The sequence below is a fragment of the Paralichthys olivaceus genome, chromosome 18 (genome assembly GCF_024713975.1).
Source record: "Paralichthys olivaceus isolate ysfri-2021 chromosome 18, ASM2471397v2, whole genome shotgun sequence".
NCBI lineage: Eukaryota > Metazoa > Chordata > Actinopteri > Pleuronectiformes > Paralichthyidae > Paralichthys > Paralichthys olivaceus.
The window spans coordinates 8791834-8809742 of record NC_091110.1 but is presented as its reverse complement, the minus strand read 5'-3'; the positions used below and the strand labels follow the sequence as shown (position 1 = coordinate 8809742).

The window sequence follows — 17909 nt, the reverse complement described above, 5'->3', positions numbered from 1 at the left end:
TTATGGCAACTGAAGGCTTCTACAGGTTCTCTGTCATGTTTTACCACTAGATGTCACTAAATTGTACACAGTGTACCTTTAAAGGAAAACATTATAAGAAAATAAATAAATGAATAAACTAATAAATTGCTCTTTTCCTGATACATCTTTAAAACATCCATAAACATAATATCCTAATTTTATATTTTACTTACTTTTGGTCATTTATATTATTATATTTGTATATTTTTACTTATTTTTTAAATATACTTGAGGATACATACATGAAAAGATAATGGCACAATAATAATGAGCAAACACTGGCTTGTAAATTGTTTCTGTGATACATTCTCACACATACAGAATTTCCTAAGTTTACTTACTTTTGGACATTTCTATTATTATATTTATCATATTATTCATAAGTGTTAATTCACGATTTTCACCTTTCCATTCATCAATGGAGTGTTCTCTTTCATCCAGCTGCTTGTCGTAGATCTGAGGTGGAGGCTGAGGGAGAGAGAGAGAGACAGGGAGAGAGAGACAGAGAGAGAAAGAGAGAGAGAGAGAGCATTTTAGTGACAACCCCATCAACAATATTAATTCAGCGCAGGATTAATGTCTGTTATCACTGGAACTCTCCAGATAGAATACCCATTTAAAAACAAGATCAAATATATACAGCTTTAGATCTGGTGATATCAAAAAAATATGGGAGTGAAAAAAATGTCTGAACATAAGAAATATGTCTATCAACATAATTTAACACTTCATGAAGTATTAATATATTCATTCGAATAATAAATGAATGACTAATGTGTGTAAGAAAAGATATGCAGATGTAGAAAGTTGTAACATTATGCTGAAAATAAAAATATATAAATGTAGGAAAATAATATGTCAACAATGTTATTTTTTGTCCTTGGTGTAAATTACACATCACAATGTTTTGGACCTTCACAATCAGGATTAGACATCTGACACAGACACTGAGGTAAGAACATGAACAGACGGAGGTTTGTCATTTCATCTAATGGCACAGAAATATGTCGTCTGGTGTTCAGACGGCCCCCGTCTTATCACTCGGTCACAGAGACGTGGAAACATAATCCTCTCCTCCTCTTCCTCACAAATACAAATGACATTCACAGGTCAGCGTCTGGCAGCCACAGCAGGACGGAGGGGAGACTTGAATCACTTCTCAACTTAATATCTTAAACCATATGAAGCCTCGTAGATGAAGGAACACATGCATAACAGTAGCTGCTCCCATTTTACCTGCAGCCATACACTACATTCCCGTAATTACAATTTTTTATGATCACTTACATATGCTCTCTATTGTCAGTAAATATTTAATATTATGAATTTATTTTGATTTATAAGTGTTTTCTCAAGCCTTCATAAACCCACAGAGGAGTCACTTTTCTTTCTTTCTTTTCTGATGTAGGGCGGTTGTTATTTACCATGGATATTTGGATGAGATCTCTGGCCTTCATCAGCATGAGGTGACATTAGAGAAGGGGAAAACAGCAGAAAACGGGTTTTCATTCACAGCCATATTATACATACCACATCAACTCTGACAGTAATATCATTCATTGAAACCATCACCAGTACGAGCAACTACACAACTTAAGACACGTGTACAGTCATAACAACTTTCCAAAATGATTCATAACTACAATGGAGGTGTATGTGGAGTGCTCCAGCTAACCAGTAAGGCTTTGCTTAAAAAAAAGGAATCCATCCCCTGATCATGCACTCATCAGTGTGGTATCTGTGCAACTGCATCGAGCTGCAGATGGCTTTTTATTTCCCAATCTCTCTGTCACCTCTTACTAATGAGGCGCTGATGAAAAAGTTCACCAAATATACCAGAGACACCACCTCTCTTACGTTAGAGTCACTCTTTTACACTGTAGCTGTAAAAATATGCATTTAAAAAAATTCTTAAATCGAATTTTAAAGTTTAAGAAGAAATCATAAATGGGAGAAATAATGAAAATGAGATGTCAACAAAATGTTTTAAAACACAATCATGAACAAACTGATTCTCCCTGTTACAGAACATACTGTAGTTTAAGAATTTATATTTGTGTCATCAATCACGACAATTGCTTTTTTTAAATCAAATAATTCAATCTTCATATATGTTCAGAGAGAATCAGTAGACAGCGCTGTCCAATCACAGGCACAGGGGGGAGAGGATCGAGGTTGTAATCAATGCACAGTCCTGCCTATGGTCTACTCACCGCCTCCACCTCAGCCGGGTCGTACCACACGTTGATGTAGGGGTGCTGTAAAGCCTCGTCCACAGATATCCGTTTAGCCGGGTCAATGATCAACATCTTAGACAGCAGGTCTCTGGCCTGGCTAGCTGTGATTTGAAAATAAAGAAGAAGAAGACAAAAAACAACATCTGGTTGATTTTCTGAGGCAAAACTATTCCTCTGTGTCTAATGTGCCAGAGGGGGATTTAAAACATAATAAAGCAGGAAGGGAGGAGGAGAGAGATGGAGAAAGCATGGATTAAAAGATAATAATAAACATCTGCAGCTTGTCAAAGGAAACTAGACCTTCACAGCAACTCAGTCACATGTCAGCTTTGGGAGAAAAGTGTATTATGACTTGTGTGGGTACAAATTAAAGTATGTGTGCAAAGACATATATTTTTCAGGTTATATTCTGCAGGTTGAACAAAGTCAAGACATCTAACAACAATATCTTTGGCTTTAGGGATTTTTTTTTTTTACAGGATTCATCAGGTCTAATACTTAATCGACCACACACTGATTCTAAATACAAAAGAAAATCTCTGTACGCATTTGTGGATTCAAGCATAAATACAAAAAGGGAAATAGTATAAAAATATTATAAACTATATTGTGCATTATGAATGAGCAATCAACAACTTGACTCAATTTACAGTATGACAGTAAACCGTACAAACTTATATTGACCTGCCACCTCTGGCGTATTTCTATATTTGTTTTCGTCTCTTTTATTATCGTTTTGGCTTCTAAAAGTAAAAAAATATGCCCTCACCATCACCAGTGGCTTGGTCCGTCAGTGTCTATGCCCAGTAGGACCTCTTGGAATGATCCAAAATCAAGAACCCTCCAACCACACACACTGTCCCTCTCCCACACAAGCTGACCTTTACTATAAATATCTCTGCAGCAGCAGCGGAGTGAGGAAACTGAATTAAGAGCAGATAAAGAAAGAGGAGCCCTGGTGAAACCTGTTGCATTTTGCCTCAGAACCAACACATCAATATGAGAAGGATGGTGAATCTGTAAAACGACTCCTCTATCACTCTCCTCCCTGCTGCTTCCTCCTCAGCACTGTCTGCCACCTCCTCCTCATGAAGTTCAAAATAACCAAAGCCCAGAGGATGTCAGACTCGGATCCCGCCTGTCACAGTACAAGACATAAAACACGGCAGCGCTTCACCCCAACCTCACACTCTCTCCTCTTCTCTCTCTTCTCTGGGTTTCCTTGAACACTGTCACTTTAGCAGGTAGCTGCTGGAATACAAAAGTGATTCATGAGGAATTTCACCCGGCAGCAGCTTTGATGTAAGAGTGAGGCGACATGAAAAGCATATTTTGCTTCATTTCATTGAAAAGACTTTCCTCCTTTTTAAAATACGAGGAGGAGAGACTGCACTTCTCAGTCGAGACGAAAGAGAGAAAAGATGTCTCAACGTTTAACGTGCGGCAGAGGAAATAGCGGGAATTCACTGAAAGGCTCCGGAACAAGCGTTCTCGTTTATTTCAGTGTAATGTGAAGGCCCAAAGGCAAAACATAACCACTTATTTCACCCTGTCAGCACATTAAAGATTACATTATAGCTTTATTTACAAGAAGTTATCTTCTATTGAACATACTGTATTATTGTGTATGCTTTATTGTCTACACATTCTTATTGGCGTCTTTTTATATATTGTATTATAATATAATATCTTTATTATTCATTCTTTACTTCCTGTTTTACTTTGAAGCTTTAGGTTCTTTGCGTATCTCCACTTCACTTCCTGTCTTTGTTTGCTTTCCCGCCTATTCCAGTGACTCGCTCCAACCATTCACCTGTGTCTGGTCAGTTTGTGAATTTAATCTCTGCTTCCACTTCCTATTTGCCTGTTCATCTATGAGTAAGTGTTTCCATGCGTAGACCTAAAAGTAAATTTGAAGGACACATAAAACATGGTCACTGTTATCTGGTCACTTGCAGCTCCACTGTGTAGAACCACGACTCCTCACCTTTGAGTTTGTTGTGCTCAGAGTCGGCAGGGAAAAGGCAGTCGGGGAAGAGCTTGGGGAAGGTGAGGCCTGCGTACTTTGGCCGGTTCTCCACGTAGTTCCTCACCGTGGGCTGAAGCTTCTTCATGAACTCCGGTGAGGGCGTGCCCAGCTGCTCGATCACCTTGTTCCACTGGTCGATGTCTGATGTGGCGTGTCAGGATTAAGGGTAATACACACATAGAATATGCAGTATCCTGTATACTAGTACCCACACAATATTTGTGTTAAGGACAAGTTAAAAAAAGGATTATCTTTTGATTTCCTCATTAAAGTATCAGCTATATATAATCTGTTTTCCTGGTTCAGCTTCTGCAAATATAATAAAGACTCAGACCTGCTGCTGCTCATGACGAGAATATACAAGGTTTTAGTTTTTATTTTGATGAGTCAAGCCACAGGTACGTGTGTTTGTGTGTGCCACCGCATGTATCGGCTTGTATTTCTCTTCCTCTATTCACAAATATTCCCTCTTACCCCTCCTCATGCTCCAAATCAACCCCATCCTCCCTCCCCATGTTCTCACACAGAGTGCCAGTTGAGGTAGTTGGCTGCCAAGGCCACCAGAGATCCCAATTACTTCATCTTACTGGAACGCTACACTCTTCCACCTCCTTTTTGTCTCCGTTGCACATTGGCCGCGATCCACGCAGAGCTCAGGCTCTTATTCATAGCTCTTTAGCAAGTTGTTGGGTTCACTGGTGCCAGTGCCAAAAAAGAATGACTGTTGAACGGTGTTATTCGTGTTTTGAGTTTGTGCATCGTGCAGTTTTTAGGTTTACGTGTGCAGCAGAAAGTAAAGGAGCGGCGGGAGGTCAGAAGGATACGGTCAGTCCCAGGGAACAGCACTGTCCCTCTTATCACCTCTCCAAAGATGCAGCCCACTGACCACATGTCCACTGGGGACACACATGAACACACACATGTATATGGACGAGCACAAACACACTAACTCTACCTGCATCTTCCAACCTCCCACGACCTGCAGACCTACTGCATTAACATTATACATTTAGGTTGCATATTTGAAGTATTTAGAATATTGTGCCACATGCCAAATGTGTCAAAAATACTACCAGAATCTCCATCTTTTCTTTTCCTATAAAACATATAAAGACTTTTGAACTCATGACAATATGCACTACATGCCATCATGTAGTTGTGCATTTCAACTATGCCACATCTGTGCCACAAACATAAAACACCTCCCTCGCCATCACTCCACAGCCTCTCGTTTAGCACAGTGCTGTGCTAAGTGGCCATCGAACCCCGGTCATCCTGAGGCTCGCTGTGCTGTGACCTGTGTAGAAACAAGCCATTCTCTATCATTGGTTTTAAGATGCTCCGAAAGGTGCAGAGAACTTTGGCCATGTCGATACCTAAGGTCGAAAAGTCTATAAAGTATATTAAGATTAGTAATAGGCAGGGTACCAGTCCAAAACTGATCTATAAGCAGATAACAAAAGTGTGTGTGCCACTGCTCGTCATTGATCTACAGCAAGAGCGGATGAAGTGGAGGCCATTATGAGAGCAGAGACAGGAGCAGAGATATTGCAGCAGAGCTCATTGCAGGGGTTTCATGGTCCTCCAGAGCGTTAATCTTTGGGGGACTGCGAGTTCAGGGATGTAGAGGTCATTAGATACAAGCACCTGCAGTCGCACTTCTTATGTGTGCTGCTACTAAACTATTATTAAAGTATAGAGCTGGTGACATTACATATTTTGTTATTGTCAACAAAGAGAAGAGAGAAGCAAAAATTTGACATTCATCCATCGGCCTGTATATATTCTGAATTATGAGGTTAATGTGCCTATTTGTTGCAACTGAACATATAGTGAGTTTGGGGACTATTTTCAGATGGAGACTATTTATGGCAGCAGGATGGTGCTTGTGGGACTGAATCAAAACCAACTACAGTTCCAATGTTCATCATAATAAAAAATCATGTCACCCAGTGCGATGGTGTGACCATAGACCATATATAAAGATGGATGACTTGACTGCTGCCCAAAAGTGAAGCCAAAGCATCTCGATTTCCACCGTGGCTAGCAGCAGTATAGGTCATAAATCCCGCCTCCTCTATGTAAGTGGATGGGACATAGACCAAACTAAAAAGTCAAAGTACAAATTTTTTCTCAAAGATGGCTTCTGTCATGTAAAACAGCAAGGGATCGTGGGAATTAAAAATATTTACCTGACGTGACTCATGCGCAAATCCTGTTCATGGATGAGGTCATGTATTAAAACTTTACTCAGGTTATGGAGCAAACTTCAATGAATAGTCATGATCAATTACAAGTGATCAATACAAACAGTGGAAGGAAAAAACAACCAACTGGCTAATTGGCTAGCCATCTTTTTTTTTCTGACATACATCATTTGCCCCGAGGGCTATTCTCTAATCCACTGGTGAAGCCGATATGATGCAACTAAAAGGCAAAAAAACGGAATGATATTTCACATTATCTTGAATAAAATTTGGTTTATCTGTGTTTGAACATTTTGGATAATGCAAGTGCACAAGTCAACAAAATGTATAACATAGGTGTAGTTGTTTTTACATATTTTAATGAGGAATTGAAGCATATTATATCTATCTAATCATATATCTATCTATCTATTAGTTATTGATCGTCATCCATCTCTTTATGCAGTCTATGGGTGTGGCATATTTTTGTGCTTTTACAGTTTAAGTCTATGGTAGCCCTATGAACCTGTTTATTGTTGGTGGTGGTCTCACTGGATTTGTTAACATGGTGTATATAGGTGAGCTCTATCATGTATTATCTTAGTTTCGATGCTTCCCAATCATAACAGTTTTAGCACTAACCTGTTGTTGCATATTAGTTTCCATTTGAGAGTTTCCCTCACTCTACCAAATGAGCTTCACTATGCAGATGCTCAGCATGAATACACCAGCTACTCATTATTTATTCATTGAAAGCTTAATAACTATGTCTGACTCACACATGTGGACACCCTGGGATAGCAGGATGTGCTTCACGTGTGCACAAAATGTGCACAAACCCAGTGTGAGGGCCTGTTTATCCGAACCCATCCAACTGAAAGAAGTCATCTTTGGGGTTGCGACTGCAGCTCCCTCACTGCAGGAGAACACACCAGGTAGCTCTCCACAAACACCCCGAATAGCACACACTTAAATATTCAGACACACAGACGGAGAGGGAGGACTTCATCTCGTTAAAATGTGGGACTGAAGGAAGCTTTAGATTCAGAAAAGAGAGCGGAAATGTATTATGCTTCTTTTAAGATGTTATTGCTGGTTGTATTAAAAGTGTTAAAAGGAGATCTGTTGGAATTGATACAGACAGATGTGTTATGAAGCCAGACAGATGTGAGTGTGGTTTAGTTCACCTCAGTAACATACAGAGAACACCGGGCCCGGCACGAAATGACCATCAAATACCGTGTTGAAGGTATGTTACTTGCACTTGGCATTGAATCTTTCCAGCTATTTCTACTTAAATCCATCTTTACCCAAGAACTTTAAAGACGACATAAACTTTTCATCAAGTAAATAGTGTTACCATCTATTAACGTTGCTCTGTGTCAACAAGGATACAGTCCCGGCCAGGGAAAAGGATTTTGTGGCGCACCATTTCTCCCATAATGCACCCCACCGACCATATGTCCACTGCACGCACAGAGGTGAGGGAGCAAAAGAAAAGAGAGAGGAAAGCAAAGGTTAGTGACACATCCAGCTCTCGGAGAAAACAGTGATTAGAAACCTAGCTGTTATTTGGTGAGAAGGAAATAATTAATGAGGTCTGTTATATATATATCAATTGGACTAGAGGATGAGCAGAAAATACAGAAAGGCGTCTTAGAAAATCAAACTAGTGGCGAGAAATCCAAACCCCTGGAGTCGGCTGGTTCCCATCAATGGGAGAAATATAGCAAGCAGTTGCTTTAGAACTACAACTACAAGATGTTAGTTCGCTGCCATACGAGACAGCAGTCTAAGGGAAGAAGAGCTCTAATAAACTAAAGTCACTTAGTGATAGAGCTATATAGGAACGCTGTCTAGTTTCTATGAGCTGTAGTAAATGCATCAGTGGGATGAGACCTGGTGTGTGTTATTATTATAGAGACCGAAAAGACTCCTTCAAAGATGTCTGAATTTGTTTCACGCAAGCTCATACAAACTCCTTAATTCTCACCATTCTCTTTGTATCCCATGCCCAGGATAACCTCAGGGGCTCTGTAGTATCTAGTCACCACATAAGGGGTCATCATGAAGCTTGTGCCCGCGGTCCTGGCTAGACCAAAGTCCAGGATCTTCAGGGTGCAGTCTGACTTCACCACTATATTGCTTGGTTTGAGATCCTGAAGAGGTGAGAAACACTGACATGAAGAACTCTATGTACTTCAGTGGTTTACAAATATTCAATGTTTATTTTTCTGGTATATGTGACAAGTTTATCATATAATGTTGCTATTGTCTGAGGAAGTAGAGACATGACAGTAAGTACCCTGTGAAATTGGAAGGTAGTAATGGTCTAGATACATCAATTTGGGGTTATAAGTAAAATATAAACGTGACCATCAGTTCTCTCTATTAAAAAGACTATATCAAGAAGTCTGTTGATTTTGCACAGACTGCAAACAAGGGGAAACCATTAGCTTGACTTTGTCTGAATTTAACATTTCCTCTTAGGCTTAATTGATAAGCAGTATGTAATTTGATTTGTCAATACAATAATCTAAAAAATGATATTGTAAAAAAACAATTCTGTTCTCTTGGGTGTTGTGTGTTGAACTATAGGTCCCTTTTGAAAGAGTCAGGATAGCGGTTTCCCCAAGTTTCATTGTTTGCCATTGAGTCATGAAATAGGATTGAATCTATTTTCTCATCTGCCAGTGAGCAGAAAAGCAGAAACACAAAATGTCATCTTTAAATTCCAATACCTTCCATGAAACTGTAAATAGGGATTTTTTCACTGTCATATTTGATGGGTCGTGTTCAGAACTTCCCTGCTACCGACCTGGTGCCAGTTGTTACCTTGCACAACCAAAGTAGTCAAAAACATCTGGTATTAAACTCTGACCCCTGCAGTGTTTCCTCTGCACCACCAGGGGCACCCTCGCCTGCCTAATTTGATGCTTATTCACGTATCAGACATGTACCAGACAGATCAATCTGGAGTTAAACATGAAAACGGACGTGTGCTGCGTTCTTACCCTGTGAATAATGCCAGCTGAGTGCAGATGTTTGATACCACACAGCATCTGGTAGAGCAGGTAGGACATTCTCTCATGGTCAAGCTCCATCTGTATCACCTGGCACAGGTTGGCATCCATCAGCTCCATTGCTAGGTACCTGAGAAAAAGTGTTTGACAGGTTGAATGACTGGAGAGCTATTTGGAGAGTTGTTTACTGAGCTAGTTAAACAAAAAACATTGGTGAGGCAGCTTGCTCATGCTCCAAGCTGGAAAAAACTCTACCTGAGGACCTGAAAGCAGCCAAAAGTGTTGAAATCTTTCACCACAAACCTTATCTCTTCAACCCGGCCTTTAATTATGGTTTACAGACATCATTTCAATGTGTCTAGACAAAAATCAACTGAAAGAATCCAGAAAAATGTTTTATGTCTGTAGGGCTCTTTACCAAGAGCTTGTTCTGAAAGTGAACACACTCTCATTCACCATTCAGTCTGGGAACAGGATATCTAAAGCAGCTTCAGATTACACCGACAGTCACTCTCACTCATTACACTCCAGCAGTTATGTCACATAATGTAAAATTATTCTTGTCTCTGTCATTTGATCAGATCTTTTTCTTGCGAATGTAATCATGCAAAGAAATGTTAGGTTTACTCACACATCCTGGAATTCCTCTAATGATTTCTGTGGTGTGAAGACATTTAATAAACTGATGATCTGCAAGAGAGAGGAGAAGATGGAGAGGATCAACACACAGCGATTACATGAAAAGAGAGTTAAAGCAAGGGACTGCAGGGGAAAGTTGGTGACGACCCCGATGAAGGATGCTGCTGAGCGAGAAATGGAGAGAAGCGAGGAAGTGAGAGGGAACAAAAGAGCAGGGGATAAATGTGGAGACAGAAGAAAAGAGTGCAAACTGTGGGACGGGAGATTACATTGCTGCCTTGAAGTGCTTTCTGGTTCACTCTCCTGCCAGCTCCAGACATTTCTGGAGGCACTGGAATGTAGTCACAACATTTGCAGTCGCTCAACTCCATTTTGTAGCACAGGGATTTATCAGGGAACCAAAATAGATGCTGGGGTGCAGATAAAAAGCGGTTTTATGTCTGACAATAGATGCATTCCCCTCCTTCCTGCTTCCTGGATGACTTACATTTTTGTGATTGACGCATTTCATGAGCACCAGCTCCCGGTATGCCCTCTTGGCATGGGTCTGGTTCTGGAAGGGTCTGCTCAGCTTCTTGATGGCTACATTTCTGTCCAGAACCGCATCGTAACCCGCACTGCAGAAGAAAAGGACAAAAACAAAACAGATCAGTTGAGCAATTCTTCCTCTGATTCATAGCTGGATGCCTCACTCTGTGTCATTGCATGTCAGTCTGACAATCCACGGTGAATGTCATTGGTCACAAAAACAAAAAGATGATTTTTCACATCACCAGCAAACAGATGACTTTGTTTTGAGTTCAATTTTATCTGTAAAACGCCGAGCCGATAAGCTGGCCCTCACTAACACCGCACTCCAGCACATGGTTGTTCTGTGGTAACACTATGATTTTAGCAAACATGATTTTCACAGTTGTTGCAACATTTCCATGTTAACGGCAAGCTCCACCAATCAGAGATGTTACTAGTTACACTTGAGGATTATGGGTAGTGTAGTATTTCTCCTTAGCATCTTGAATAAAACACAGATGATATTATATGGACTTGTGGATTCTAAGGGAGCGTACAAACTTGTATCTTCAGGTAAGTCCACCTTGGGTGGTTATAGTGTTATAACTAATAATCAAAATCTCTATTCAGAAATTGAATGGGATTTTTATGACTTGGATCCACCATGTTGAGCTCTGTAGCTCAGATTGGGAAATGCTCTGTATTGAGAAATTCGATGATGCTGGAATTTATATATTTTTCTATTACAGGATTTATATAATCAAAATAGCAAAAATGGCTGCTTTGGGGTTCTGTTCTTCCATTCTGCTGACAGTGTTTTAATTCAACACAGAAATTCAAATAATCATATTTCCCGAAATGCTGAACTTTAATTAGACAGCTGCTGATCACAGTGATGATAATGATGCTACAACACACACCTTAATCACAAAAAGTTGCCTAGTTATAAACAAAAAAAGTACAATACAGTGAAACAGAGGGGAAATGAAAGTTTTACGCTGATGTTTTCTCTTCCCACAAAGTGGCTCAACCCATCGTAGAGGTCATTACAGCCGAGTGAGTTCTCTGCTGGCTCAACAAAAACCTCGGAGAACCTCTGGGATTTCAGCTCTTTGTGTAGATTTATGTTGGTTTTCAATGAAGAGCAGTATACAGACGAGAAAGATCTGCTATAAAAGTGCCACACGCTTCACATTTTCAGCTTCATCTCAGACTGTGCATTCTCTGACAGATTCCCCAGACATGAGGCAGTAAATCGAGTTTCAGGGCATCTGCATGTCGCCTCATTGCAACACTAATCAAGACGATGTTGTGGTTTGTGGACGGCTGAGTGGGATGTGCAGCGGTTCGTCGTGTCTCTGTGGAGACTGCAGGCCAGGGATGATGTGTGACCATGGAAACAGCGGGGCGTTCATAAAAGCATTGATCCAATAGGGATTTGAGTCAGTCATCACTTTTCTAGCTGAGTGAAAGATGATGTCATGACCAGCTAAACTACTTAAAGCCCTCATCCCCCTCTTACGATGCATCTGGACGCTCATCCTGACTGAGCGCGCGGGTCACAGGGCAGAGTTGTGCAGAGATTGGGACGTTTGTGGGCGTCAAAGCTTGCAGAGTTTTAGCTGCAGAAGTGTAACAGGTTTTCTCTTGTTACCGTGACGCCAGGCTTCACAGAGTCAGGTTTGATCGCATAAGAAAAGCAGATTATATAATGACTGTAGATTTTTATAGATGGGGTTCTGCTTATTGTATATTTGACAAATGTTTAAATACATGTGATTATATCATCAAGGTATTGCTCTGGAGATAATGCACCTTAAGCACGTCACTTATTATTCTATCATTGTGAAACCATTTTTTCCATCACATTGGTTTGTTATATTTTTTAATCTAAATCAAGCTGCTTTTCTTTGATGTCTATAGTCAGAGGGACATTATATCTGTTAATTGCTGTGTGGTCTGGTTGTGGTAATACCGTGTCCACATGACACCAGATGACAGCTGTGCAGAGAGCCAAGCGACACACACCAGAGCAGGTTAAATTAGATTTGCACCGTCTCCCTGCCATCCATCCCGACAATATCCTTCAAATGGGCACGGTCCCAGCATTAGCAGCTACAGCACTACCCAAGCTCCTTTGCATGTGCTCAAAATTGCTTTGGAGCGGAAGGGGAGAAGGGCCGAGGGCATGGGAAGCCAAGGAAGGACAACGAAACCGGGCAAGTGAAGGGCAGGGAGGGGGGGGGTCTACGGGGGTAAGAGCCAGTGAATCTTCAAACACCATAAGAGACACTTGCAATTAACTTGGGTCGTCCCAGGGAGGGTCTCTGGGGAAGAGTGTATCACCGCTGTGACACAGCATTAACATGAATATGACTTATAGATCTGACAAAGAGTAAAGACGCATCCCTTCAAGTGGAGCCTTGGCAGTGGTTCCAGTTCATTCTGACAGGGAAGGCGTGAGATGAATTACAATGAATACCAACTCTCTCTGCAATCTGGATTAAGGATTCACTTAAATCCTGTTAGGCCGCTATGGCCAACACGTCCACATTCTGAACAACAGATGTGTCATCAGCTCATCCCACTAGAGAGGACATCAACTCAATCAATTCAAATATAATGAAAGGACAGACACATTTACAGCGAAACAGAAATGCAGTCACACTATAGTACTCCATTCTTTATTATTATCAATCTTTGTTTCCTGTATGTTTTTTTGTCACTAACTACTTCCACATATTTCGATACTACACTGATTTGCTGTTTTTAAAAGACCTTCTGGAGGAACCTGCACCTGTTTACCATTACAAGATTGAAGCCCAATAAACTGTTTCTACATCCACAACCTTTTTAATCATTAATGTTGAGTCAATCTATCCTTTGCAAACGGTTTCTGCGGAGAGGAGTCACATGGTTGCACGCTGTGCTTTCAAATGTTATGATGAAACCCCTCCAGAGAACAGAAAACGATTTCCCCACTGCCAAATCAACAGCATTAATCATGGAAACGTCACATGGTTTTCTGTAATTAAGTCATTCTATTTTACACTCCTTCGCTCCATGCTGAAAACAACAAGCAACATTTCACCTCCTGTAATAATCCCCCACAGCAATAAACTACAAGGCAATTAGAAAAACAGCTAACAGCTAAATTAGATAATCATGCATTAAAGACAACATAAAAAAACAATTCAAATATCCTAATATGATATTAAACAGGACGTAAAGGAAATGCAGTGTTGCAGTACTTACCAGACAATTCCCTGAGCTCCAGAGCCGATGGGCTTTAAATTCTGGTAACGTTTTAAAACTGTGAAGGTGGAGTCTCCCACTTCCACACTGTAGAACTGGTTGTCCACTTTGCTCTTGCTCATGTTGTAATGCTTGGCAATATATGACACATCCACTTGTTTTCCAAAACCCTGCAGAAAGCAAACAACAAGAGAAAAGAACACTATGGGGGTTATTTATGTGTTTGCTGACCTGGAAAAGTGAGAAAGAATCTGTGAGAACATCAATAAATCTTAAAATAAAGTTGCTTTCGGACATGTGCTGAGGTCCGGACATTTTCCTGAAACCTTTCAAATGGGCTGTAAAGTGAAAACGGAATTGTCTGAGTCAGTCACTCTGGAACTTTCCCTGCTGCCCCCTTTGTCAAATGTAACAGCGAGTGAGACTTGACTTTTCTAACATGCGACGAACGCAGAACTGAAAAAACTAAAAGAATCTTAATTTCTCTGGATGAAAAAGAGGTTCCATGTACATAGAAGACACCACTGAAGATGTCAACTTGGAAAGACAATGAGATTCAAGAGCATTTGGCTGTGTCGATGTGCTGTAAACAAAATGAGGGATTTCCGCAGCAGAATTTATACCTTATGTCCTTCCACTCCTCGCCTGTACATTTGTTGTGAAGGCGTCTGACCAGGACAATCCCCTGCTACATAGCTAAAAGGCAAAGTTAGGAAAATGTCCAGACCTAATTTTTCATACATTTCAGAGTGCATATCTGAAAACAGGGTGGGTAACATTCATAAAGTAAAAAACGTATTACCTCCGCCAAGGATTTCATGTTTTCTCCTTTATCTGTTTGTTTTTTGGCAGGATAACCAAAAATAAAGGTGAGGAGGCGGGGATGTTTTATCATTTTCTTTAACAATGTGAGATGGGGCATTTTTCCATATATTTGCCAATTTCTCAGGGAAGACTTCATAGATATAGATTTGCTGGTGCTAGCGGAGTTAAATGTGGTTTCAGAAGGGGACTCTTGAGCCTTGGCGGAGGTATGCGCTCTACTGACTCACTCTCTTAACTAGATATTCATATATTTATGGGAAGAGGACAGAGGAGCACAAATGATGCCACAACAAAAATATCACTTAATTACAGACTGGGTAATTACAACACAGCCCACAAACCAAACAAATAGAGTCGTACTACTGTGTGTTACTAAAGACATTTTACATACTGTATGTGATGTAACATACTAACATATAACATGGCAGAGAAGTTGCTTTTACTGTGCAGCCAGCGGTAGCAACAGTGGCTACGAAACGTCCAGCTCGACGTGCACGTGTGTCGCACACAACCCATGCAAAGCGACTTAATAAGTTCGAGGTACAGTGGAATAGCCTGTAGCTTTAGCCTGTAGCACAACACAGTCCTCACACCCAGGCCTGTGATGCAGACTGCAGAGTTTATGAAATGACATCCCCGCGGGAGATTTGCATTTACACTGCCACATCTCAAGAGGAGACGGCGATTAAAGGAAGATACTTTGCCTTTTTGTCTTGTGCAGAGATCTCAGTTCCAGATAAATGGAACCAAGGTCTAACTGAATTATTTTTAGCTTTGCTATGGTCTAGACAATATTTTCCTTTAAATATTTAAACCAGAGAGCCTCATCCCAAGCGGAAACCTTTTTGCATTTAAAAAAATTATATTGTTTTTTGTCTTAAGTACAGTTTGCTGACGTTTAAAAAAGACATGCACAACCGTGTACACAACACATAGAATATAGAGCAATGAAGGGGAAAGGTAAGGGAATGTATACTGTACCTTTTTTACCTGTAAGGAACACACACCTGACAAAAGGCTATCTTCACATCCAGGATTGGTTGGCTGCAGTTATATAAGAAATGTCTGCTCATAAATACCTGGAAGACAGAGGAGAGAGTGGAAATCAGAGTGAGTGTGGTGTCGGCTTCAGTAACGGGAAGTTACAGTATATGAGCTGCAACTTATTTCATTTTATATGATGGAAACTGAAGTGACCACACACATTCAATGTACTACTGTCAGGGTGAACCCAATACATTTAATATACAATACATAGGTTTAATTTATCACAGTTTTGTTTTGTTTATGTTTCCACACATAAAAACTAACTAAAATGACAGAGACCAGCTTGTCCCATCTACTAACATGGAGGAGGTGGAGTTTATGGCTTCCCTTTTTGGGGAGCAGTTATGTCCATTTTTTTAATACAATCTAACATGTTACAGTTTATATAATTAACTTGTGGGCTTTAGAGGTGCATGTGAATTTGGGTCCAGACTTATGCTAAGCTAACCAACCGCTGTCTGCAGCTAATGACAATATAGTCCTTTAGAAAAAACTGCAAGCTTTGAAACCAGTGTACATTTACATCTTAATTGTTTATTGATTATTCATGCTAATCAAAAAAATATGACATTTGTACTTTTATGAATTATTAAATATTAATACCACAAATCCATATAAAAATAATACAGTTATAAACAAACACATAAACATTTCACTAAACTGCACTCCCATTTTATTACTTACAATGAATTCCTAACCTCTCTGACCTTCAAGGGACGTATGAGTTTATTTAGAGGCTGCAGAGACAATGAACTCAATTTTAACAGCTTATATTTTACTATCGCTGTCATACATAAAACAAGCTTTCAAATAGTCAGTACCATTAGAGATTCCATTTGCATAAAAAGTGGCGTAGTCATTTTTTGGCAAATGACTGATTTCGCTGTGAAGGAGCAGCTAATGGGTTAACTTGGTTTAATTTCAGTTTGCCAATTTTCTGGAGCTTTTTTGTTGATCGGTTCCAAACACTGCGAGGGAGGAATATGAAGGGAAGAAAGCTCTGAACGACAGAGGCTCCCCGCATTAAGCTGAAAGACAGGCTGCAGCTCTCGCCCACAGTGCCTCTGACTTCAGTGCTTTTCCAGGTAATGAAGCCCCCGATGTGCTAATGATCGTGTCTTCTGAATAAAATAACACATGGCATTAAAATAACAGGAAAAAGGGCTGTTTTTTCTGGCTTAGTGAGAATGTGACTGTGGTGCTGATGTCCCAGACTAGTTCATCCTACAAAGGATGTGAAGTGCTCTCAGGGTGTAAACGTAGGACTTTCTGGACACCAGCCTATAGCTCCAGCAATGATTTAATGATGCCACAGTTAAAGCTTTAGTGTCCCTGCCATGTCCAAAGGAAGCAGGGCAGCTTTAAATAAGAGATGGAGGACACAAGGCAAAGGATTTCCGGTTTGACCTATATAGGCCGACCTTTTTACTTTAGACCCATGCAGCGTGACACTACAAAGGGATGGTGGACATTCATACTGTGAGTGGGCTGCGTTTGCATGAACCATAACATTGTGTGTCATAAATAAGGACTGACTGATTCACATCCGAGCCTACATCTCTGGAAGAGCCACGATATGATAAATGATAATGAATTCCAATCAAAGAACAAGAGGGAAATAAAGGAAAGCTGAGAGGAGGACTGCATGATGAATTAAGAATCAGATATAACGAACAGGAAAGTGGAAGGTAACAAATAGACAGTGTTTTTAGGTGTGATTTCTGCACATGATCCATACATCAGCTGTAATCCCTTAAACCCCTGTAGTCGTTTCAAACTACATCTGTATGTGTCACATGACTAGCACCACCGGCACCACATTAACCCGCATAATATTTGTGGTTAATTCAACAAGTCAAAGCTGAATCGAGCTGACCACCTATAGCTGGCTGTGTTTGCTCTAATCTTTAGCCATCTGTGTGCATAAGATATTAAAACCTCTCACATGGCTGAGATGTTTGTCTTTCAGCAGTATATTCGCTGTAATAATTCAAACACCACCTGGATCCTCTCTGAATCTGGTACCAGGCTGTGAGGGGGAGTAGTAGCTTCCAGTTAATGCTACATGTGGTAACACTGGTTTTCTCTTTAGTTCTCAGCATAATCAACAAAACTACTGCATGAAGGTTCTTTTGAA

At 40.3% G+C, this 17909-nt stretch overlaps 1 protein-coding gene across 10 annotated transcripts in view; it reads right to left on the bottom strand.

Moving 5' to 3' along the window:
- The window catches only part of mapk10 (mitogen-activated protein kinase 10), a 35372-nt gene that overhangs the window by 7356 nt on the left and 10107 nt on the right, over positions 1-17909 (bottom strand). For 4 of the 10 annotated variants that reach the window (XM_069513300.1, XM_069513302.1, XM_069513301.1 and 1 more), the window contains exons 2-12: positions 15733-15804; positions 13901-14070; positions 10623-10752; positions 10128-10186; positions 9488-9626; positions 8467-8632; positions 7869-7940; positions 4246-4428; positions 2235-2359; positions 1446-1472; positions 426-489 (exon numbers count right to left, since the gene is read on the bottom strand). In XM_069513300.1, coding sequence (XP_069369401.1) covers positions 426-489; positions 1446-1472; positions 2235-2359; positions 4246-4428; positions 7869-7940; positions 8467-8632; positions 9488-9626; positions 10128-10186; positions 10623-10752; positions 13901-14070; positions 15733-15804 — 1207 coding nt within the window. Of the gene's footprint in view, positions 1-425; positions 490-1445; positions 1473-2234; positions 2360-4245; positions 4429-5111; positions 5184-7868; positions 7941-8466; positions 8633-9487; positions 9627-10127; positions 10187-10622; positions 10753-13900; positions 14071-15706; positions 15805-17909 lie in introns of all 10 variants that reach the window. The other 6 variants (XM_069513303.1, XM_069513298.1, XM_069513295.1 and 3 more) reach the window with 5 other exon arrangements.